The sequence below is a fragment of the Anser anser genome (genome assembly GCF_964211835.1).
Source record: "Anser anser genome assembly, chromosome: 4".
In the NCBI taxonomy this organism is placed as follows: Eukaryota; Metazoa; Chordata; class Aves; order Anseriformes; family Anatidae; genus Anser; species Anser anser.
This window is the reverse complement of record NC_139724.1, coordinates 48676881-48702065: the sequence shown is the minus strand read 5'-3', so window position 1 is coordinate 48702065 and position 25185 is coordinate 48676881. Positions and strand designations below refer to the sequence as shown.

At 39.2% G+C, this 25185-nt stretch overlaps 1 protein-coding gene and 1 long non-coding RNA gene across 6 annotated transcripts; one reads left to right on the top strand and one right to left on the bottom strand.

Moving 5' to 3' along the window:
• The first annotated feature begins 442 nt into the window (after positions 1-442).
• LOC310899574 (albumin) lies at positions 443-11877 on the top strand. Of its 3 annotated transcripts, none has more exons than XR_014584407.1 (15): positions 443-742; positions 2275-2335; positions 3091-3223; positions 4156-4370; positions 5080-5212; positions 5955-6052; positions 6832-6961; positions 7894-8108; positions 8633-8765; positions 9148-9245; positions 9402-9540; positions 10071-10381; positions 10731-10935; positions 11385-11441; positions 11685-11877. XR_014584407.1 is itself a non-coding variant. In XM_083836068.1 (15 exons), the coding sequence occupies exons 1-14, from the start codon at positions 658-660 to the stop codon at positions 11433-11435; spliced, it is 1848 nt and encodes a 615-aa protein (XP_083692194.1). In that variant the 5' UTR covers positions 443-657; the 3' UTR covers positions 11436-11441; positions 11685-11877. The 3 variants fall into 3 exon arrangements, 2 of the variants coding, with proteins under 2 accessions (XP_083692194.1, XP_083692195.1); XM_083836068.1 differs by having other exon boundaries at positions 10071-10294; positions 10803-10935; XM_083836069.1 differs by lacking the exon at positions 2275-2335 and having other exon boundaries at positions 620-772; positions 3069-3223; positions 10071-10294; positions 10803-10935.
• A 155-nt stretch (positions 11878-12032) lies between these two features.
• Positions 12033-25184, bottom strand: LOC310899586. 3 transcript variants are annotated; one of them, XR_014584411.1, is made up of 3 exons: positions 24607-25184; positions 18327-22830; positions 12033-17519 (listed from the first exon to the last, which is right to left on the bottom strand). It is a non-coding gene; the product is annotated as an uncharacterized lncRNA (long non-coding RNA). The 3 variants fall into 3 exon arrangements; XR_014584412.1 differs by lacking the exon at positions 12033-17519 and having other exon boundaries at positions 17786-22830; positions 24556-25184; XR_014584413.1 differs by lacking the exon at positions 12033-17519 and having other exon boundaries at positions 17786-22830.
• Position 25185: the final 1 nt, after the last annotated feature.

Below are 25185 nucleotides of genomic sequence, written 5' to 3'. Positions count from 1 at the left end.
TGTTATATTTTATATATGGATTTTTTTATTCCAAATGAAAGGCTAGATTCACTTGTGTGCCTTGTGCCATTCCTAGGTGAGAAACACCAGTATTTCCTTCTTGAACGTTCAATTTGTTTCTGTCCCTGGAGGACTGAAAGCATGTAGCCTGTCCTAAGGAGATTGCCATCTCGTCTTTGTAAGGGGATTTAAAATTAAAACTCTGTAATTTTAAATGAGTATGTGAACTCAGTCCTATCTAGGTGAATTATTACTGTACAGTACCAACTTGCTGCACTTTTGAGCAAATAGTAGCAAAGAAGAAGCACGGCTATAGGATTAGACGATGACATTTTGATCTGATGCCTTGAACTCCTTGTTTGTAATTTGATAAGGAAATTTACGCAAAACTTTATCTGTTTGGATGCTGGAAGGTTCAACCTTTTCAGGACAAAAAGGTCCAGTGTAAAACATAACGAACAAATAATATCAAATTCATTTTTGGCAAGGACATTGCAAGTTTTGTAATCTTCTTCAGACCAAATGGAAATCTACAAATGCCAGCTCTATGGTTAATATTTTACTGAAACAGGTAGTGAAGAGGTATATAAGAAAATGTTTTCCCTTCAATCTTCCTAGCATTTCTGAATAATTTAGCCCACACCATAATCTGCAACCATGAAGTGGGTAACATTAATTTCATTTATTTTCCTCTTCAGTTCAGCGACGTCCAGGAATCTGCAAAGAGTTGCTCGAGATGCAGGTAAGAAAGGATTAATTAATTGCCCCTATAGTCTTTGTTATATTGACTTAATGACTGCAATGCAATTTCGTGAACAAATCTCTCAAGCCTGATCCAAGGGGGGGGGGGTGGGGGGGAGAGAGAAAAGAAAAGAAAAAAGTGATTGACTTGAAAAGAAAGTGAGTTAAGAAATCTTGAGGAGATGGGTAGAATACTCCAGACAATTACTTAACTGAGCAAGTAGGTTTGGTGACATGTCTCTTTGTACCATGAGTGAATTACACGAATAGATGTTGATCGTTCAGAATCTGTTACTTTCCAGCATGGAGCAAGTGGATGTGCTAAGCTTTTTGAATGACAGTCTATAACTGAGCTCCTCACCAATGGTTTTCACACAACTAGGTCAAAAATCCAAAAATCTAAATCTCAGTCTGGGATGTAGGAAGGCATAGCTGAAGACTTAGTGTCGTTTTTCCCTTTATTATTAAGCTTCAGAACTTGGTCAAAGAAGTATTTCTGCAGGCAGTCCTAGACTTTTTTTTCCACTGATATTTTTGATTTTTGTTTGAAACATGAAAGTAGCCAAATTTAACAAGACTGACTTCTCAGTCAATCTGTGTGAAATTGCCAGTGAACAACAGCAACAAATTTGAATTACAATTTTCAGCATTGAAACCCTTCTTATCAAATCAGGTCTACTGATGATCCTTCATTTTTTGAAATATATTCCTTCAGTTCAGGTAAATGAATCCTTCCCTGTGTTTTTTAAATGCTTCTGGGATGGTATTTCTGGAACAAAATGACTGCCCTATCCTTGTTAATTCATTACTGTGGCCACCTGCCTCAGTATCTGTTTGGAAAATCTTGTGGGAGTCTTCTTACCACGAACAAGCTGTAACTACAACCTGGATTTATTACGATCAGGACCAAGTGAAGGGTCTCATCTGTTTTCCTGCTCATGATGAGCACAGATGGTATGCATTCAGTGAAAAAATCATACGTGTCTGCCCAGTTCATAATTTCGTCTTTGAAGAAAGAAAAATCTACTAATGCTTAGTCTAATCAAACTGCAGCTGCATTCCTTTATTTGTAGATTAGATATGATCATGTTGGTTATGTAAAGTGCATGTTCTAACCCTTAACAGGAAGTCACAGCAGTCATTTTGAAGATAGGAGTTATGAATATGATTACAGAGGTGAATATTATATTAAAATCAAAAAAATTACTTGAGTGCCTTCAGAAAGATAGGCATGCATAAGAGTTAGGTATTTGCAGACAAGTGGTCATCTAAGACAACAAAGAATTCTAGATGGCCTGAAGAAACCTTTAGATTGACATACCTGGAAAAGCTGTGCAGATTACACAGGATGGTGTACCCAAAGATGGCAAGCGCTCAGCATTAGCTTGGTCTGTTCCAAAATAATGATACGTGCAAGAGCTGGTTTAATGCTGCACACTTCTGAAATCTGGCCTGAGGTGCCCAGAATGTATTCTTCAAGGGGGTCTAGCACAGCAAATGAACATCACTGTTCTTTTATTTTTTTCCCTGTAGATCACAAGAGTGAGATTGCCCATCGTTACAATGATTTGAAGGAGGAGACATTTAAGGCAGTGTAAGTGAATGTTCTGCTTACATTTTCTGATTGCTTTCCATCTCTATTGATATTGAATTAAAAAGGGAAACTTAAACACTGTATGAGCTCATGAAGGGTGCATAGGTCTCATCAAACCATTGCATTGAATTAGCTTTCTTACTGTTAGTATGCAAAGCTTACAGGTGCTGTAAGGGCTGCAAAAGTCATGATGACTTTCTTGCTCTCTGAGACCACAACTCCTTGCACACATTATGAGGGAACCTGTGTTCCTCATGTGAAAAGAAAATACATGTAAATAATACAGTTTTGATAACCTTTGGGTGGAGAGGAGTTATTCTGGACTAAGACATTACAAAAAAAAAACAAACAAAAAAACACCAAAAACAAACAAACAAACTTCTAGCAGGTTTTCTGAGACAATTCAATGATTTCCTTTTGAAATGGGTTTTGGGAATGGCAGAAGGCCGTTATAGGAACATAACCATTTCAGAAAGAAGACCCAGTGAAGATCATTATCTGTAACAATGGCGAAAACAGCTTAGTTTATGGTAGTTAGGAATGTACTGGTTAAAGTGGCAGAAAATTCAAATCACAGTCTTTTCCGTGTTGATTCTAGTCTATCATTTAAGGAGGTGAGAAGAGCAAGAATATGGGATCCAGTATTAATGATCTTTCTAGTACTCTATTTAAGTATTTGTGCGTATTGTTTGAGCAAGTAATTTTGAATCTTGTGTTCCTTATCTCCATATAGCAAAATTTGCTTTCTGTTTCAGTGCCATGATTACATTTGCCCAGTATCTCCAGAGGTGTTCTTATGATGGACTGTCTAAGCTTGTGAAGGATGTTGTAGATCTGGCACAAAAGTGTGTGGCCAATGAAGAGGCTCCTGAGTGCTCAAAATCACTGGTAGGCAGCAAATCCTTTGGTATTGCGTTTCTCCTCATTCTATGCAGTTACCAGAATCATCCTTGTTGAGGATTTATACTTGTCATCAGTCAATGTTCAGATTTTTGTGTTGAAACAGAGAACTTGTTTTTGTCAGGTTCTGAAACTCTGCCTTTCAGAAGTGTCACAATGATGAGTGGAGTTATATATTGGAGCCCAAAAAGCAGACTTCAGTACATTAAGTTTAGCATTGTCCATAAATAAATGTTACCATTAGTACAAGTACCCTGTCTGTAAAATACAGGTCTAACTGTAGGAATTAAAGCAACCATAGTGTGTGGGTTTTCATACAGGGGTGACTTGAAAAAGATACCTGTCATAATTTAAGGTACTTGGGTAAAAAGTTAAAAAGCAAACAAACAACAACAACAACAACAAAAAAAAACTGCTAAGATCAGGTATCCTAAGATGTTTACAGGTGCATAAGATCCCTGGATGCCTAGCAGGTTCAGCCAGGCCCCTGAGAAATTTAGGTGCTTGTGTTCTTGCCAGTTCTCACATTCAAACCAAATTACAGGACTATATTAGTTCTCCCTAAAGGCTTCCCAAGCCGATCATCAAATAGAACACCAAATCCTGCTTCAATTCATCTGAAAATTCACTTTAGTCAGATTACAAGTAAAAGGAGACCACTGTCTGGCATGTAGTATTTTAACTTATAATATTTTTTTTTTCAGTAGGGCATTGTAATTTTTGATATTGGATGACATAAAATAAAACTATGAAATTGTGTTGAAAGCAATGGATTTTTCTGATTTATGGTCTAAATCTTCCCTGGTAAAAATTTACTTACTTTTGAATTTGGGCTTTCTCTTACAGATAGAAAGTACATTACACTATCTATACAACAGTATCTTTCTAACAATAATTTTAACTCATCATGTCCCTTATAGCCCTCCATTTTCCTGGATGAAATCTGCCAAGTAGAAAAACTCCGTGACTCATACGGTGCAATGGCTGACTGCTGTGCTAAAACTGATCCTGAAAGAAATGAGTGTTTCCTGTCATTTAAAATTCCCCAACCAGACTTCGTTCAGCCATACCAAAGACCAGCTTCTGATGTTATATGCAAGGAATATGAGGACAACAGAGTGTCATTTCTGGGACAGTAAGAAAAATGGCAATTTTGTACTGTTTAAATATTTAGTTGAGCGATCCCCAAGGCACAGTGAGTGCGTGAGGACATTTGAAGAGGTTGTAAGCATGCAATCAATTATCTGCATGTATAAAACAGCTGCTTAATGATTAAATATCCAAAGCTCTCATCACATTCTTTTCATTCCATGCTGGAGCAGGTGTTTCCATTCAAAATGGGCCTTAAATGATCACATTTTGTAAATCTTTGGGGACATTTTGCCAAAAAACAAAAAATTGAAAAAACACAATTTTTCCAACATTAATGTAATAATTTACTTACTCCAGCTTCCCACTAACCCCATTCTAACCAGAAAGGATATGAAGAAAGGTAACAATAAAGAGAATAAAAAATGGCAATAAAATCCTGGGAAAATGGCCACAGATTAATTTTTCACACTCAAAATCAGAATTTTCAAATATTTCACAATACATTTAAAACAAGCACATGTACATCAAACTCAGAGGCTGAAGATAGAGGATTTCATCCTTCTGTCACTGTTACTGTGTCCTGCTTTCTAAGTAGTGAGATTTAACCCAGCATGTACCATTAGTAGGCATTACGATAGAAAAATATATAAAATTTCTAAATTAGAAATAAAAGTTATAGAAGCCATAAGAGATTTGAGGCCATTTGCTGTTGTCATTGAAATATATAACTTATGTTTTCCTTATTCTTACAGTTTCATCTATTCTGTTGCAAGAAGAAACCCCTTCTTGTATGCCCCTACAATCCTTGGTGTGGCTGCTGATTATGAACATGCACTTCAGAGCTGTTGCAAAGAGAGCGATGTCGGTGCTTGCTTGGACGGCAAGGTAAAGCAAATTTTTCACTTTGCTTGAAAACAATGCAGCTGGTCTGCAACATAAAGCTGAACCGTAGCCAGAAGGCGTGCTACCAAAGAGGCTCTAGGGGAAGACAGATATAGGCAGCCTAACATTCAATTTCCACACCCAACAGATAGGTGTATGAGAGGTCTCTCCTATTCCTCCCCAGTTCCTTGCATGAGCAAAGGGAGGAGAAAGAGTGAGAAGTGGGTGGAATGCTCCTGGCTATGTAATTCTTTGTATGAAGAATTTGTAGAGAAGGGTCAGGATTAATCATGTGCTAGCGCTTTGATCACTATCAGATGAATTCCAGATAGAACTGTAGATTTTAAGTTAACTTTCAAGATTATTTGGCGTAAGCCAAGTTCTCTCTCTGTCTCAAAACTCAGTCCCAATGACTTCCATGTGATAGTTGTGGTGCTTCAGAAGAGAACTTACGCTCTTTTGGGGCCACAGAGTTTCAATGAAATTGAATATTTGGTTATAACAGCAGCTTATCATTAGGTGAATTGCACTATGCCATAAGGCATAGTGTGTAGGCTAGAATTTAGACGCTGGACTTTGAACTGATTAGGGCTGCCTAAGGAATTCTCAGTTTGCTTCGCTTTACATCAGTGCTAACTGGACAAGAACCTGTACTGTTTCTGAAGTGGGATTTTCAGATTTGCTTTCTGCTCAGTCCGTTAAATGTAATTAGCTTAATGTGACAATGTGCATCCTATTACTATAGGAAACTACCATAAGAGAAAAAGTCAAGAAAATAAGCGTGAAGCAGCAGTATTCTTGTGGAATCCTCAAGAAGTTTGGAGAGAGAATTTTCCAAGCAGAGTAAGTTCCAATCAGTGTTTTATAAAAAGTAAACTTGTTGGCTTAAACCTGCAACTACTCATGAAGAAAATATTAACACACACAATTCACTTCTATTTGCTGAGTTTGATAACTGTACTCATGGTACTTCCTAGTGTAACTTTGGCTGAGGAACACTGTCCAACACAGTAGAGATTAGTGGGTCAGTCTTTCTGGACTGCACCTGCAGTGATTTCTCAGCCCATTTTTTTAAGTGTAGAATTTAGTTCTGGTCAGGTTTCAGCATAAAGAGTGGATGCAGAGGGGAACCTGTGTATTCCAAGTGGATAGTGAGTAGTAGTAAAGAGGTCTTCCACGTGAGTCACAAAGAAATGAAACCATCCCTTGAACCAATACACAAGATATAGAGTTACCTGAGAGAGGTCACTCAGAACCAGATTCCAATGTGTTCAATCTACGTGTTTGCCAAAGTCGTGCCCTGTTCTGATGCCTGTACTGTGTCTGTGCTAATACAGAGATGCTTTACAGTCATTTGAGAGAGAGGAAATTCTAGGGTGTGATTCTTATATATACACCTCAGATCAGAAAAATCCAAACTTCTTTCTTATTGTTCATTTTAAAGGAGAATTGGGTTGCAGGTACAGGTGTCAATGCCTTTTTTTAGCCACCTGAAGTTAGGTGAGAAGAATGAATGTTTACTTCTAACATCAGTGATGTATAGTATAAGTGTTACTGACTTGCAAGTTTTCTGTTCCATATGGAGCTTTGAATCAAGTGTATTTTTCTTCTTCTCTGTCCAGTAAACTTGCTTTCCTGAGTCAAAAATATCCCAAGGCTTCATTCACAGAAATCTCAAAACTTATCCATGATGTTAAGGATGTCTACAAAGAGTGCTGTGAAGGGGACATGGTGGAGTGCATGGATGACAGGGTAAGTTAAATATTCTTTTAAAATGTTTACATACATGAAAAACAGTAGGAAAATAAAAATTTCAGTAGCATGAATAGCTGCTGAAGTTCACAGTCCTAGGAACTTCTATTCAACACTGCTGGAAGGTTCCTCAGCCACTAAAAACTTACAGTCAGCTCAGCTAACTGTTACTGGAACTAGGTTTTGGACCATGATCATGAGGGCAAGGAGTTTTTATTTACATATATACATATATATAGAGTGTGTGTATGTGGTCAAAATCAAAACGTTCATCTGGGAGGGGGATTGCTTGATGGCATTTGCTCACTTAAAGTCAATTGTAAACAAAGAAAAAGAAAGTGGAGGCAGAAAGAAATTCTTTGCAATCCTGCTGTGTGATTTTAATCACCATTAATCCAGTTTTTCTGTAGTCCCAGTGAATTCTACAGGGCAGCTCACATGGGAGGATTTGCAAAACTGCAATAATAACCTTATCTAAATATTGCCTGCCCAGCTGGAACTTAGACATACTTCTTAAACTTATAACCAGCTGGTGTGCTGGTTTGGCTTCATAAAACTCTAGGGTTTTTAATGTTTTGTTTTCTATCAGAGCTGGACATGTGACAGGACTGAAAAGATTAATCAGGCATCCTTGTGACAGTCTCAGTGGCTTTAACTGCCTTTCCAGAGTTTGTCTCCTCAAAGATTCCAAGATCAGGGAGGGAAGCTGATTCTCCCCCGTGCCTGTGAACATCTTGCTTAACACGTGCAGGAAATGCCAGTCCCTCTGATTATTTCCTTTCGTATGGAGACAGCATTTCTTTAGGAAACTGCTAAGTAAATAAGTAACCTGAATGAAAAAAAAAAAGTCTGAAACAGAGAAGAGAGTTGAATTGATCTATCTTTAAATTATTATTTCATAGCTTATCTGAAGCTCTATTTTAATTTTACAGGCAGAGCTTGTGAACTACATGTGCTCTAAACATGAGACTTTCTCAAGTAAAATCAAAGACTGCTGTGAGAAGCCCATTGTGGAACGAAGCCAGTGCATTATGGAAGCAGAATTTGATGACAAACCTGAAGATCTTCCTTCACTAGTTGAAAAATACATCCAAGATAAGGAAGTCTGTAAAAGCTTTGAGGCAGGCCATGATGCATTCATGTCAGAGTAAGTAGTGCAAACAGTACATGTGCTTGTCCTGTAAACAGTCTGCTCTTGTTTCTGGGCTATGGCCTTTTGTATCACTGGAAAAAAAAAAAAAAAGAAAAAAAAAGTCCTCTTGGATATTTCAAGTGTGTATGGAGGAAAGAGAGGACCACATGGAAGTCTAATGTGGCAGATGTAACTTCTGGCCTAGGTTCTCATTCACACTTTGTGGCTGTTATCAAAGCTGAATTTATCATTGCCTTTCCTTTATTCAGGGGTTTTGTGCAGGTCCACATACATTATCTGCTTGAGAAGCATTCTGTCCTGGGGAAGCTATTTTGTTCCTCTTAAATTTGCCCTGTTGGCAGTCAGAAGAATGGCCAAAACCCAAAAAATTCTACTAAAAAAAACAGGGAGCATTTCAAACTCACTGTCCACCTTACTTGATCTCATCTGAGGGACTGTCACCGTCAATTACTGTGTTGTGCATGAGGAAAGCAGCATGTTATTCAGGAGCTCTAATGCTGTCAGCTCGTGTCTTTCAGGTTTGTTTATGAATACTCACGAAGACACCCTGAGTTCTCCACACAGCTGATTCTGAGAATTGCTAAAGGATATGAAACACTCCTGGAAAAGTGCTGCAAAACCGACAACCCTGCTGACTGCTATGCAAATGCTGTAGGTGCAATGCTTTTTTTGCATGTGACTAGAATGCTTGGTTGGTACCAATCATGAAGCAATTCAGTCGAGGAGCAGACAAAAAGCATTTTGAGAGACTAATCCCAGAAGAAGTTAATATTCTGATGGGACATGAAGCAGTGCAGAGCCCATGATAAAGATATGAAATAATTTCAGCTTTTTTTTACTGAATTTCTGTTAGAACTGAATGCTCATTTGTGAATCAAGTCCCCCTTACTCCAGCTAGGCTAGAAGCAAACAGTTGGCCTTGCATAATGTATATCTTAGAGCTAGTAAGATTTAGAAGAGACCATAAGGTATATTTGCATGATTGTGACCAGAATGTCCTGCTCTAATGTTACTGATAAATTTTTGTTTGCAGCAAGATCAACTGAACGAACATATCAAAGAAACTCAGGATGTTGTAAAGACAAACTGTGATCTTCTCACTACCCATGGTGAGGCAGACTTCCTCAAGGCGTAAGTACTTTCTGATAAGTATTCTCCAGCGTAAACAATGATTCTGGCAGCTTTGGGAATATGCATTTGAACCTGACTTCTATTTTCAGTTCACTAGTGTAGTTAAGCAGAGAATTCTTCAAAAGTGAGCAGTCATTTTTAATGCAATTTTTTCAGATTGCTGATCCGCTACACTAAGAAAATGCCTCAGGTATCAACTGAGACCTTGCTTGAAATTGGAAAGAAAATGACAGGCGTTGGTACCAAGTGCTGCAAGCTTCCTGAAGACAAACGCCTACCTTGTTCTGAGGGTTATGTGAGTACATTTGTTTATTCTTTTTATTCCTCTGAGAGATTTCTTCTGTTCTCAAAAACATGGAATTCTGGTGGGATAGTAAACTCACGCTGATTTTTCATAGTCTTCAAGCTAATTAGCAACATAACATAATTGGAAAGTCCATTCATTTTTAATGGACATTAGGACCTAAATAGCTCTCTCAAATGGCAGCTTGTGAAAATTGTAACTCAGCTTTGCTCTCTTTCAGAAAGCAAAAGTCAGATGATTGGGTCTATAGGAGCTTGTGTTTGGAAAAAGAGCCTCTTAAAAGAAAACCGTTCTTATTGATTGTAGTCTAATGGTCATACTGTCAGCAGATTTAAAAATGCCTGACTCCAGGAATACACGTTCATTTTAAATTCTAAAACTGTACCATTTCTGAGCAGCTGATTAGATTGGAAAGCTTCCACTTTCAGCTATGCTATAGTGACACAAACATCACACATTTCTTCTGTTATTGTAGAAGGTTTAACTCATGTTTGTATTTTTTTCCATCTATCTCTCACCAGCTGAGCATGGTGATTCAGGATATGTGCAGGAGACAGGAGACCTCACCTATAAATGACAATGTTTCACACTGCTGCAGTGACTCCTACGCTTACAGGAGACCATGTTTCAGTGCCATGGGAGTAGATACCAAATATGTTCCTCCACCATTTAATCCTGACATGTTCAACTTCGATGAAAAATTGTGCAGTGCTCCTGCTGAAGAACGGGCAATAGGCCAGATGAAGTAAGCTAAATGAAATTTCTTGGAGAATAAACTCAAAAACGTAACACTTGAGCAGGGACAGAAGTAAGCTAACAAAAACCCTGATCTGTTGTCTGACTGGGACTTCACTGGTGACAGAGAAAACCAGATGGAACTATGTATTTGTACTGAGCTTGTCAGCATGTCACATCACATAGTTAAGAAGAGGCACAATAAGTTACTTTCTTCAAATGAAATTAGTGTCTTAACTAAACGTGACCAGTTTCATGTAGGGCCTCAGACAGTGCAAGTCTTAGGATTTACTCAGTTAACGCAGCATACAGATCATTTCACTAAGTTCTTTCCATCCATAACCAGGATAATGAAAACCCAGCAAGTGATGGTGATAGACAGGGAGTTTGGCAAAGACCTCTTGAGGCATGACGAAAAGCGTCTTAAATGAACTGTATCTGCATAGAATGACATATTCTAAATTGGCAAACAAATGACAACAGGTAGCATTAACTATGGCTTGATGCTTTGTTTTCAGATTGCTTGTCAACCTCATTAAACGCAAGCCCCAGATGACAGAAGAACAAATAAAGACAATTGCTGATGGGTTCACTGCCATGGTAGACAAGTGCTGCAAGCAGTCAGATATCGAGACATGCTTTGGCGAAGAGGTATTTCCTATCTCCTTTAAAAATAAAAAGAAGCATACAGGAAATGGGGAACTCTCTAGGAAACCAGCCACTAGGAAAGGGGTATAAATGTCAGTTTCCAAAGAGCAATCTCTCTATCATTTGAAGCATTAATGGATCTGCATTATTGAGTGAATCCTTTTTTTTATTTATTTATTATTTATAACCAAAGTATCGCATAGGTACATATATTAGGAAGACCTTAGAAGGAATTATTCTGTCTGTAATTCACTCTATTTTCTACCTTTGCAAAATTGAAAGATACCCAGCATACAAGCACACACAGCTCCTAAGCTTAGAAAGTACCATTAGAATTATCCTTTGAGCCATAACACAGACACAAGTTGAAGTTCATAGAAGTTCTTGCACAAGCACTGCATACTGTGCTCTCTTTGTTTCTCTTTCACAACTGTTTGCATTCCTTTTTCTAGGGTGCCAATCTAATAGTCCAGAGCAGAGCCACATTAGGAATTGGTGCTTAAGACACGGTACGTAAAAGAAATAACATTTATATCAAAATGGGTAATCCCATCCCTGTCTCCCCATCTTTCTACCCATTTAACTTCAAATCAAAAAGACCCTCTAGCTGCCCTTTAGCCACTGTATGTTGGCTTTCTCAGTGGGTAGTCTACCAACTACAATCATACAGCATATGGAAGGTTGAAGTGCTACTAGAATGCTACTGTTTTGCAAAATAATCTTTTATTTTATTTTTTTTTAATCCCATCTAGGTTGCCCAAGGGGAAAATATGAAGATAAAATGCTTTTGTGTAACTTCTCCTGCCCATTACCTTTTTTCCTTAGTATTGAATGACGGTTTCGTAAATCTTCATTTTTTTGTCAAACCACATGCTTTTCCAGAAACTTTTCAATTCTATTACTTTGCAAAAAATGAATAGTAAATAAAATCATTATAAATCTGCATCTGCCCTGGTCTGCTGGTGACTGCTCTAAGGCAAAGATCTTACAGGCACTCCTTACACAAGATGGTTGATACAGAAGTATTTATGGATAGGCATCCCATTGTTTTCTCTATTTCTTGCTCTTTTAAAATATTTATGTCCCACCAATTGGATAATATGAAAGGTGGTATGATTTTTAGCTAGACTGTAATAGGAACATTTGACTTTTCACGATTATAATTTCACAGTAAGAGAATGTTCCAAAGAGCCAATCAGTCCAAAGAAGATGGCTAGTAATGTTTTCTTAAAAATGAAAATAAGATTTTTATTTTTATTATTTTTATAGCCACAGATCAAGCATCTCTTCTCTTGCAAAGAACTGCACAGTGAGCTGTTTTTAGACACGTCTATTTATGCCATTAGTTCTTTATAAAAAGAACTTATGACTTTAGAGATGCCTTTTAAGAAGCCAACAACCAAAATCATGCCCTTCATTGCAGTGAGTTCCTAACAGAGACATTGTTGGGTTCCACACCACTAAAACACCATGATTTTCTATTACATACTTAGTTTCAATCCACAAACAACAACAAAAAAAACACAAATCTTGTACAGTTGAATGTAGGATGGCATGGTTTTTTTTTTTCCTGCTTAAAGCCCTTGCATAATAAAGCATTTTATGGGAGCAGTTTTCTTGGCCTTGAAACCCTTTGTGACTCTAGTTCATGAACTGAGAATCTTCTACAGAACCACATAAGTACACTCAGAATGAAAGAGAGACGTGAGGTTGAAAATGTAAAGGGAAGAATTTGTGAATCTTGATACAATTGGAAGGTTTGAAATTTCAGTCAGATAGTCATAGTTATGCATTGTTTTAGAAGAATGTATGTGACCTCAAGGTGTTCACAATCATCTCATTAGAGATGCAGAGCTTAGTGAATTTGAGCAAGAAACGTTCAGCAGCTGCAGTTAAACACTTTCCCTTCATTGTTCCGTGTTCATGGAAAGGAGCACAAAAGTCGTTATAAAGTATAAATTTTCTAATTCACAGTCATTCGCTGCAGCTGAGACTAAACTGCTCTACAACAGTGTAGTTTAGCTGTAGTTAATTAGAACATGTTAAGCTTGTCCAAGGAAAACGTTCAGCTAGGATTCTGAAGCAGAGAAATCAGGTCTAGCCCCAAAAGACTATAAAGAAGTGGGGAATTCTCGATAGTTTTCCAGTCTTTCATGTGCTGGTTAGCTCACTGTAATGTCTGGTAGATCTTTTAAACAGCTACAATAATTACATATACAAAGCAAGTTAACAATTCCATTAAGATTTAGTAATCCAGAATGTGTTTTTAATTACTGCTTGTGTAATTTTGCTGACTCCAAAGGGATACAAAATTCATACGCATGATATCCAGGCCGCATGTATAATTGCTGAAAAAAGTGATGTGTCAAGAGAACAGAGTAAAGTTGAATATTAATATACCAAAAAATCTGAAAGAAAGGGACTGACACCCCCACCCAGTTTCTACAAGTCACAGAAATCCATCCATTTCACTCTTGTACATGAAAGCATTTTTCAGTTACAGAAAGAGCACCATAGACAAGCTACAGCACTTAAAGGAGTATCTAAAGCCTCAGTAATGCTATGTTTTTTAAAATTACATCTTAACAGCTTTTACTCCCATGCTGAGCAATTTTCCATGTATTCTTAAGGTCTCTTTTGGGCTGCGTTTTTCCAAAACTGATGCTTTTTGTCAATCCAGGTTCCTTTATAATGAGGTAATTTTCTTTTTTCCTTGTAGTGTCTGAGTTGTGTCTGAGTTCAGAAAGCAGAGGAATAAGCAGAGCTGCAGCTCTAGCTAAGATGACAGTGCAAAAATATTCTGTAACCACATAAATGTCTCCTAAAGAGGTAGGGAAAACTCTCCTGGAACCTGGAACATATTTAAGCTTCTGCTACCAAACCTGAACCATGACTTCAAGTTTCAGAAAGGCCAACTGTTAAGATAACTCTTGGCATGACACCTGTGACTTGTTTTCATGCAGCAGCATTTGTTAGGGTATTTCAACAGACTTTTTGCTTTGATACTTCTGTTTCAACTTCTAGTCCCCAGAACTCACTGAAAAATTACACAAGTATTCCTAAGTAGTCAAGTGGAAAATCAAAACACAAATCAGCACACACATTTGTACGCTATGACAGGTTTTTGGAAGGCCTGTCTCATTGCCTGTGGACAACTGAGTTTGCAATAGTATGCCAAACCAGCCAGAGCACTGTTGCAAGCATCCACTTCTTGCAGTGTGACAATTCACTTGGCAGTTTTGCTAGTACGTGGTGTGCCCTGGAGAGGCTGATGTTTGTTGTGTCTGTCTAGATAAAAAATAGAAATGCCTTCTCAGGGAGATGGTGTCTCAGGAAAGACTTCAGTCTTTTGACTTCAGTGCCGGGGAAGCTCATGGAGCCGATTATCTTGAGTGCCATCACGCAACGCTTGCAGGGCAACCAGGCGATCAGGCCCAGTCAGCATGGGTTTATGAAAGGTAGGTCCTGCTTGACGAACCTGATCTCCTTCTATGACAAAGTGACGTGCTTGGTGGACGAGGGAAAGGCTGTGGATGTGGTCTACCTTGATTTCATTAAGGCTTTTGACACTGTTTCCCACAGCATTCTCCTCAAGAAACTGGCTGCTCTTGGCTTGGACTGGCGTACACTTCGTTGGGCTAAAAACTGACTGGATAGCTGGGCTCAAAGAATCGTGGTGAATGGAGTCAAATCCAGTTGGAGGCCGGTCACTAGTGGTGTCCCCCAGGGCTCAGTACTGGGGCCAGTTCTCTTTAATATCTTTATCGATGATCTGGATGAGGGGATCGAGTGCACCCTCAGTTTACAGATGACACCAAGTTAGGTGCGTGTGTTGATCTGCTCGAGGGTAGGAAGACTTTGCAGGAGGATCTGGATAGGCTGGACTGAAGGGCTGAGGCCAACTGTACGAGGTTCAACCAGGCCAAGTGCCGGGTCCTGCACCTGGGGCACAACAACCCCAAGCAGAGCTACAGGCTGGGAGATGAGTGGTTGGAAAGCTGCCTGGTCGAGAAGGACCTGGGAGTACTGGTTGATAGTTGGCTGAATATGAACCAGCAGTGTGCCCAGGTGGCCAAGAAGGCCAAAAACATCCTGGCTTGTATAAGAAACAGTGTGGCCAGCAGGTCTAGGGAGGTGATTGTCCCCCTGTACTCGGCTCTGGTGAGGCCGCACCTCGAGTACTGTGTTCACTTTTGGGCCCCTCGCTACAAGAAGGACATCGAGGTGCTCGAGAGAGTCCAGAGAAGGGCAATGAAGGTGGTGAGGGGTCTGGAGAACAAGTCTCACGAGGAGCAGCTGAGGGAGCTGGGATTGTTCAGTCTGGAGAAGAGGAAGCTCAGGGGCGACCTTATCGCACCTACATGTACCTTAAAGGAGGCTGTAGAGAGGTGGGGGTTGGTCTGTTCTCCCACGTGCCTGGTGACAGGACGAGGGGGAATGGGCTAAAGTTGCGCCAGGGGAGGTTTAGGTTGGATATTAGGAAGAACTTCTTTACTGAAAGGGTTGTTAGGCATTGGAATAGGCTGCCCAGGGAAGTGGTTGAGTCACCATCCCTGGAGGTCTTTAAAAGATGTTTAGATGTCGAGCTTAGTGATATGGTTTAGTGGAGGACTTTTTAGTGTTAGGTCAGAGGTTGGACTAGGTGATCTTGGAGGTCTCTTCCAACCTAGATGACTGTGATTCTGTGAAAATGGTACTGCTGTAATACACACGGATTTAAAAGAGTGATGTCTTGCAGTACTGAGTATTCCAGAGAATTACAAAGCCTTGCAGTCTGCTCCTGTTTGTATGCCCTATTTGCCTATTCATCCTCCTATAACAGCACAGTATAGCAAATCAATATTTAGCTGTAGTTTGTGATGTGCTGTAGCCGCTCAGTAATATGCAAGCTAATTTTTACTTTCTCCGTTTTCACTTTTTTAATAGCTCATATCTCTTTTTCATATACCCTCTCTGAAGGTATAATGGTAATAAAACCATGACCAGTGAACCTCGAACATTCACAAAGACTACATCTGCAAATCAAGTTTTTCAGTCTTTGGAAAAAGCCTGATGGCAGCTACAAACCCATCCTTTACATCAAACACAGTTTTGACATTAACACTAGTTGATAAAAAACTCCTCTAAATTAACCTATTTGTTATATTTAGATTTCATATGCTAAAACAACAAAACAAAGTCAAAATCATTAATTCTTGTGCAAAACCTACCATTGCTGTGTGAAGATGTTTGTGCAGATTCCAAAGCTTTCAGAATAACAGCATGATCCAGAAGTTAGAAATGATGCTTTTCCCTTAAGTGGTTAGAAAGCAAGATCTTTATCTGATTTCTCCAGGGGTAGAAGGATAAGAAACCATATCCGTTTCCTTCTTCCCTCTCCTTCAGTCTTTAATTCCTTCAGCTGACCACACATCATCTGCATCCATCAGACTCTCCCCCCACCTGCCCAAAGCTCCTTATTTTCTTCATCCCTGAATTAATCAGCTATCTCCTCCTGTCCATACCTGTACTATACTCTGAATTATGAAGTGACAGTTGTTTTGTGTGTAAGCAGAGTTTCCATCGTCTTTTAAAACACTGGGTATTGGTACTGGTATTTGTAAGGACATCCCCACGAGGTATTGTCATCTCCTGGCCATGGCATTTCCCTGTTACTGCTTGATTTCTCACAGTTCCTCTGAGGTTGATGAAATGCCATGCCCTCTTGGCCCCATTTGCTTTGCATTCAGTCTCAATATTTGGGAGCTCATGATTCTAGAGAGTCTCTTGTAAGGCCACTAGCTGCAGCTTTAATAAATGGGAAATCCTTTAATGCATGCTTCAGCTTTCATTTGAACATTTGATAACATCCTGATCTTTGGTAACCCTTATATACAGATCACGAGAAAGAAAATAGCAAACTGATCAGTTAGCAAGAATGTTTTTCTAGCTCTCCGTACCAGCTTATGATGCTGATCTTGAAGAGCTCAGATTTTTAAAAAAAAACAGTAGAGTATCTCAATAGCTTGGCAGTGGGTAGTGGCTCTGGACCAGGGCATGTTCCTAAGTTTACAGAGAATTCCTCTTGGTCAAACAGCAGCTTTTCTGCTCTCAGATACATGTCAGAAGATCTTTATGACTGTGTGATAACAAATGTGCAAATTTTGGGTGCATCTTAAGATATACAAGAAAATCCCCTAGCATCTTCAGGTATATTTTTTCATAATATAAATCTTTATGATCTTTTTGCCCAGGGGTTGTTCTCTGTTACCTCTTACTAAGGGTAGCACATGACTTGCTGCTCAGTAGTGGGTGTGCTTTTTAAGTTAACTACAAATAAGTATAGTTTAGTAATCAGTGCTAAGTGACTTTATTTTCTTTTATGTTTTCTGATTCATGCTGTGTTATTGTCTTGACCCAAAGACCTGGAAGTGACTTTTCTGCAACCAGGACTAGTAAGTTGAATTTCCACCAAGATAAAACTACATGTCACAAGGACTAGTATTGAAACACATTTAATTTGGCTTTGGTTGCAGAATCTATCAAATTTAACTGCATATAGATGTCGCACAAGATCTGTGAGAGCATGCTGTCCCCTCTGGTCTTCTCTGTGAAGGAAAAAAATGAAACTTCATTTACTTCTTTCGTTGGAAGCATGTAAACATGAAGAAGATGGGGGAAACTGTCCCTCAAGTTATGCAAAGTAATTGATACTCTGAATTAACTTCTTAATGATATGCAGTCCTAAGTGAATAATAAAGGCAAATCTCCCCTATGCCTGAGCCATTACTTGCCAATACCAATACAGACCAATTTTCAAGAAGTATTGACAAAAGCAAAGGCTGCACAGTTTGAGGATTACACCAAGTTATAATTTACAGGAAGACTTGTACCCCAATCTTTATTTACACAATTCCTTAAGTAGCTGGGCAAAGTAAAAATCTAAATTTACAAGATGCTTTCAAAATAGTCTGGCCAAAATCACAAACCTAATAAGTAATTTTGTCACAATTCTTTTCAGCCAAGTTGATTGTAGCTGGGGAGCCTCACTGAAGTCTAATGGAAATTTACATTTGTGTGGTTAATTGTTTACAGGCACTCATTGATAACAGCATATAAGTAATTTCATTGCTTCCAGTCTTCTTTGTTTTGAAGCTCCCCTGCATAGTCGCATATAATCCACAATAATGAAGTGGCTACTGGTTCGTTCTTTGATTTCTTCTTTTCCAATTAGCTACATGCAAAAACGTCAGAAAAGACTTGCTCAAGATACAGGTAGGAAAATCCTAGTAGAATTGTTTTCCTTCTTAAGCTGACCTTACAGCTTTGCAACTGTGTCGGTAACTAGTTGGTAGGTTTTTTGCATAATTTCACAAAGAACGTGAAGTGAAAAAGCTCATCTTCAGAATACATACAGAGACTAGTAACATCTGGACATGTCTACTAGGATGTGTGTTCTCCCAGTGTCTGGGAATCTTCTACATGGTCCAAGCAACAAGACCTTTGTAGTACCTGTGCAGGAAAAAGCTGTTGTTGGATTGCTCATCTTGGGAGTCATACTCTGTCTGAAAGAACATGGATTTTTAAATTTTTTTTTTTTATACTGTTTTAATTGGGTAATGAAGAAACACTTTGGAAACCTATGTTGTTCCAGTTGTTGGCTAATTCTGTAAAGCAAAAGCAAACTACACATGCATTGCAGAAGTGGCTTAATGCAAGAGTAGACATGGTAGAAATGAAAGCCATTGCCTCCTCACTCTTCCATATCCCTTCCTTAAAGAACCCTTACATAATTCAAGGCTGAATTGCAGCAAGAGTGACCTGTTCCATTGACTCATTTCTAGCAGGAGGAGTCCAGAACGGGTGTCTTTCTATCTCTTCTAGCATGTATTTCTGCCAGGTAGACATAATTCAACGGGGAGAGCAATTTTACATGCCTTTTCCTTAAAGGAAAGAGGGGCAAGTCATTATAAGTCTCTAGAATTCTAAGGCATTCTATACAACCGGCCTGCTTGTCTCATTCTTCAGACATGCAGAAGGTACAGAGAGTTGACTAGATTTAGTTGACTACAAGGTGGCATCTAACACCACTTGAGATACCCTAGGTACCCCTCCTTGTCTTGATTAGTACCACTCCAGAAACTAACAGGAGTTTTCTGGGCAAAGTGCTATGCTAACCAACTGCCATGCCATATCTTAGCTATCCAGCAGCACACACAGGAGATATTATTCAGTGGACAACAGTCAGGCGTGAAAACTGAGAGAGTAGGTTTACAAATGTTTAAGCAAGAACAAGCTTTATATATGAAATTAGCATATAAGAGGGCTTCATGTCTACCTTTCAAAGTTGTTCATTCAACCATAATATTTTTGCCGCATGAACAACCTAAAAATTGTCAGGAAAAGATTAAGATAAGATAGGAGCCACTGGTCTTCTTTGAGAAATAAAAGGTCATAAGGCAGTATTCCGCTGAGGAACAGGATCCTTTGCTAGAAGAACCATCTCAAATAGATTCCTGGTGGAATGGAAGTCAACAAGCTTTCCACCTGCAAGTCAAAAATAACTACTCTATGCACTTGAACCAAGGCAAGTCCTCATCCTTTTCAGGAAGTGATCTGTAAAAGCTGGCAGCATGGTTTCAAAAGGGTGTTTGGTCTTTACAGCTGTCACCACTCTGTGGGCCTGCTAGAACAGTCAGCCCTGAGGGTCAGGCTGCAAACCGAGTGGTGTTAGGAGTACAGGGGAGCAGAGAGGGCAGCAGTGGGAGAATGACTTGACCAGAAGAGAACCCCAGATAAGGCAGTGCCATACACTGAGGAGTTAAAAGACAATTTGTACTCCAAAAGCTAAAACTCTTGTAGGTCCATAGTGAGCTGTACAACAGTCATTATCTTGGGACCACAGTCTTTTGCAGAGCAGACTTAAGAAATTGTTCGGAGCCCTCTAAAGTGCATGCATTTTGTTTTGTTACCTGCAAGCAGGCATAGTAAGTTCCCCACCTTATCAAAAACGCTGTGTAAGCAGGTCACTGCAACCAAAGTTTGTGTTGTATTAAGATAACAGTGATTCTGTGCTATTAAGATAGCTTGTTTTGACATTCAGCAATGGTGTTTCACTTGGCTAGACCATCACGCCTACAGGTGCCAGATAAAGACAAGGACAAGTTGTAAATGTCACCCTTTGTACTTTGTTGTGTCCCATTCAGCTGTAAACAACCCCCTGCGGGATTTGGAACATACATAGATGTAGGAGCTTAGGAAATTAGGGAGAGAGGGAAGAAAAAAAAAAAAAAGTATATTAACTTGAAGGATAGCTTACTTCTTCCCTTCCAGATTTTGTAGGTTTGTCTTATGCTCTCATACTTAACTGGCATATATGATTTCCTTCCCTACAAAAAGCATTTGTGTTGTAACAAATGCAGAAATCTCAGCAGAAACAGCACTCATTTAAAGCTTGCATGCTAAATACCAGGCTGCAGATCCCACTCCTGATACCCACAATCCACCCATTATCAATGATTGCTTCTTCTATCCTTAGGGTGTGATAACCAATTCAGCCCAGAACCTCCAGAGGGACATTTTGTTGCAGTGAGTAAGGAAAGTAGAAGAGCCTCTCATCAACGTGATCCTCACGCAAAGCAAAACAAGGTAAGATCCAATAAGATCATCTCATTATGGTGTGAAAGAAAGCGTCCTGCAGAGCAAAAGCAGGTACTCGGTTCACTTGATGAATCCTTACTGGCACCAACACCACCCCCTTGAACGAAACCAGAATTTGCACTCATGAATAGAGATGTCAATCCTCCAAGTACAACATACATATCCATTTTCTATCCTCTTTCTACAATCTAAAATAATGTCTGTTACAGAGATTCGCTCTGAGGTGAGTTGTAACCACTTTATTCACTTGATTATATCTTCTGTACTCTATAGGAAATGTGTATTTTGTCGTTGACGTGGCCCTGGAATGAAACAGAAGGTGAGGAATAAAGCAAGATGGAAGTCCGAGTAGTAAGATTTGCAGGGTACTACTCAGTCCTTATGACATGGAAGTAACCAAATGTCCTTTTGGACAGAAACTTTACATCCTGTACCTGGAAAGATTCGAGTGAATCGAAAGATTCGAGTGTCTGTCTACTAAAAAAAAGTAGGAACAGTGCCATGGAGCTCCAGCAGGCAGCAACAATGGGATGGTTGCTTTTTCTTCTTGTGCTCTTGTTCGTTGCAGCATGCCTGGGAGAAAGGCACAGCTTCATAGAACTGTAGCTGGGAGTATAGCTCTTCATATGAATGAAACCCAGATTTCTTCTCAGAAGCTCAAGAATAATTTCCTCAAGAACAGGCCAGTGAGGAATCCTTGATCACATATAAATAACAATCCATCTGTTAGGACAATGAGGTGGCTGTATCAGCCACTGACTAAACCTCTTCAGTTTCCTCTTTGAGAATGCTAAATGGCTCTGTCACCCTGGTAGCCACATGGTACTAGATGGCCTACAGAGTTATCCTGGACAGATCAGTCTTTCTTCAGCATCCCGTCAGCGTCACAGACAAACAGAATGGGAAGAGAAGTCCCAATGGAAGAACGGCTGTGAAATGTATGTGAATTTATGCTGCAAAGAGGGCTACAGATTCTGAAGTTAATGAATATATCCAATTTATGAAGGTGTTAATTTGTCTACTTGCTAACAGGCTTTGTTCCTTCTTGTTTCACTTTGAAGTACACCAGAAAATTTTTTACCAGAATTAAAAGAAACTGAAGACAGGGTAAGCTTCTTTCTGCGTAGACATGCTAAGAGTGCTACAGTACTTACAGCCGCACAAAGAAGTGCTCCTGGGACATGTCAATTTATTCCAAACATTGGGACCAGACAAAGCACCCAGTGCACTTTCCACCAACATGCCACTCTGACATAACACACTGCAAATGTGTCCAAACAAGCCCAGAGACAAAGGGCATAGAGCACTGCCAGTAAAGTGGCAAGGAAAGTTGTTTCATTCCCAGCCAAGTGACTCAGAGGAACCAAAGGACAGAGGACATCTTTGCCAGCTTACGGCAGCAGGTAGGCGTGCGCGGCCTGGGCATGCTTCCACCTGTACTGCCAGAGGTTACCCAGTCTCCTGTGCCGACATGCTTACACACCCACAGGGTGAACACTCCTTAGGACAGGCACTCAAGGGAAAATTGTCAGATTGTATCAAACCAAGGGGCCACACAAAGCACCCGAGTGTGACTGAAAAAAGGGGAGAAGCCAAGATATTACTCATGAATCTTTTCATTCCCTAAAGTTAACGGAATTTGAACGGAATCCTCTTAGCGAGAGAAACGGTATGCATTGCACCATTGTGCATCTTTTTCAACTTATGTCAGCAATGAAGATACTTAAACACGTAGTAGAAAATACTTGAATTCCACATCAAACATTCCATGTTACACGTGAAACAAGTCATATTTCTCCATGTAGTGAATAGCCCATTAATTTAGACAGTTTTTTTAAAAGAATCACAACTGAACTATGTATGCAGTAAGAAAACAGTTGAGACGTGCAGTTTTGGCAAAATATACCAATCCAGGGAGTTATCCAGCTCAAACAGAAGTTCACAAGTGATAATCAGTCACTTTCACGGACTGAAAAGAGTAATTCTTTACCATCAGTCTTCCTAGCATTGCCAAATAATCTGTTAAATCAGTTGAAGAAATGAAGTTAACAACATCGGTTTCCTCCCTGTATTGTCTCCAAGTTTGCTACATACACTGGAAAAGATTTGTTGAATGTACAGGTAAGAAAGTTCTTTATAATACGTCCCATAAAGGCCTTAATGTTTGAGGCATATATTCAGCAGTGTTAATTGTAATATTGTCACAAGTGATCTTAAAGGAAAGTCTTCCACTCCCTTCAATAAGCTTCAAAGCAGATCCTAAAAAACAGACAGAAAAAAATCTTAGGTCTCCTTCAGCAGTCCTCAAGCTCTAACATGCTTTCTCATTTGAATTAGTCTGGCTTTGGCCAATACTTCCATGGTATGCACAATAAGTTCAGTATGTTTTAGCAAGCAGAGCTGAGAACAATACTAGTTCAGAGCACTTGGAATGCTATTCACACACATATATCACAGCAGTGAGAGAACAGAGAACTGCTCACATTTTTTAGCTAAATATTTACAGGAAAAACTCAAACACTTTCCAGGAAAACAAGCTTTCTTAAGGAACCTACAGATAATTAACTGAATAACATGGATCAAAAAGAAAAGTAGTTTCTGTTTTCAATTGAAAATTCTATATGTTCAACCACAAACCAATTATTGCAAGATGGGAGAGAGAAGGGTTAGGATTTTCAATGAAAGGGGCGGTGTAAAAACAAAACAAAAACCTGCAAAAGCAAGCCAAATTTTCTTTGTTTCAGTTTTTAATGTATAAACCCATACTTCTATCCTTTCCTTCCCAGAGCTAACCATTACAAGTACTTGCCCTTCAGAGCAGGGAATTATTGCTTAATTCCAAGAGGACAGGAAGTACTGCTGGTAGGCGCAGAACAGGTGCTGCTAACCATCGTTCTGTGGGCATTATTTGCATTTATAACTTATTACAAGTTATTTGAATAATGAGGGTTCAATAACCTCTAGGTTAACGAGATGCATGCTGCACAGCCATCTAAGGAGACAGATCCACAGAAGTTACAGAAATGTAGCCAGACTACAGAGATCAGACATGTATGACTGCTGATACCCCGTTTAGTGGCTTACCCAGAGCTAGCCCTGCACCAAACCATGCAGAGGTTAACTACCTGCACTATACATCCTGGGATGAGAAACTTCTTTTATTACCTAAGAAGCTGATAAGGCCTGTGGAGATTTAGGCATGCAACAGAGACAAGCACTCAAAGGGAGACAGCATGGGAGAAATCAAAACTTGGTGGTTCATAACAGTTGCTGTAGCAAATCTTCCATAGGCAAAATACCCCAGTACCAAAACAAGATAGATTCCAAAACACCTAATCAGATTAAGCCTAGCCAGCTTCCTTTTTTTTAAATCAAAGTCTAAAAATATGAATGTGAGCGATCTTTTCTTTACAAAAAGAGTTAAGAAAGTTCCAATGTGAGTTTTAGACAGCACATCAGACTAGGGGAATTTATTTACATGGAAAAGAACTCCAAATATCACATCAAAGCAGCTTAGGATTTTGTAAAAACCAAGTATCTCACTATTCAGGAAGAAGCTTAATTCTTCCATGTAGATGAACTTCCTACAAACATCACTCGTTTTAGAATGAATGATCAAGATTTAGTAAGAATACTATTCTCCAAGTGCAATAAAGCAAGGGTATAATGAAATGCTTTACATGTATTACTTACATTACCAAAAAAGTACCAACATTGACTTTAAGGAAATGCAATGGATATATTGATACCACCACAAAAAAAGTTAAGGAAAAAAAAATAAATTCACAAATTCTGCTCTCATTAGTAAGAAGCGAGACTAAATACCTCAGCTTTGGGGAGACATTCTTGCTCTTTGGGACCCTAATTTGAGAATGCTAATCAATGACCAAAGTGCAACATGAACATAGAGCAGGCAAAAAAAAGGGAACCTTCCCCTAAAACTAACAAACAACAAAGGAGAACAACCTACGCAAAGTAACTCACCTCTTTGCTTACAATAACACACAAAACAAAAACTTTGCAGCATAAGAGTACCTGGGAATTTCAAGAGTCTGCTGAGGACATTTCTCCCCCTTCCACGCAGCCATCCCCAGCTGATGGGAATTTACAGCTCCAAAAACCCTGACTGCAATCAGCTTGTTTTAGCTTTACCTTGGCCTTTGCCAGATAGTTTTAAGAAGGTCTGGAAACAGTTCTGGTCTCTATAGGTGTAAAACAGATTTTGTCGGCATGGTTTCTGTAGTTTGAAAAGCAAGAATTCTTGATTATTTCTGCTGTTTGACACACTCTTTCCTTCTGGTTAAATATTGTACACACATTTTCCTCCTGTAAATGAGAGCGTGTTCACTGTAAATAGATACATTGCCACCCTAATAGTGGTTAAATATATAAAAATATTTAACCATCCTAAGCATGGTGAAGGTCAATAGAGAAATTGAGTTTAAGGGTTTTAAATGCAGCAGCCAAGTACAGCTTCCTGAAATACTTAGGACAACATGTTACACATACAAGAACTCTCAAACACACTCCTGCTATAAGGAACTTGCTATAAAAAAGTTTCTAGCATCAGTGTCTCAGCTGTTTCTGCAGTTTTTCTTCAAGCAAATACCCATC

Excerpts from the sequence above, each read along its gene's own strand:
- LOC310899574 (XM_083836068.1), top strand. The coding sequence starts at position 658 with ATGAAGTGGGTAACATTAATTTCATTTATTTTCCTCTTCAGTTCAGCG. Across the intron at positions 9,246-9,401 it reads GAGGCAGACTTCCTCAAGGC|ATTGCTGATCCGCTACACTA; the intron begins GTAAGTACTTTC and ends CAATTTTTTCAG. Across the intron at positions 10,295-10,802 it reads CGGGCAATAGGCCAGATGAA|ATTGCTTGTCAACCTCATTA; the intron begins GTAAGCTAAATG and ends CTTTGTTTTCAG.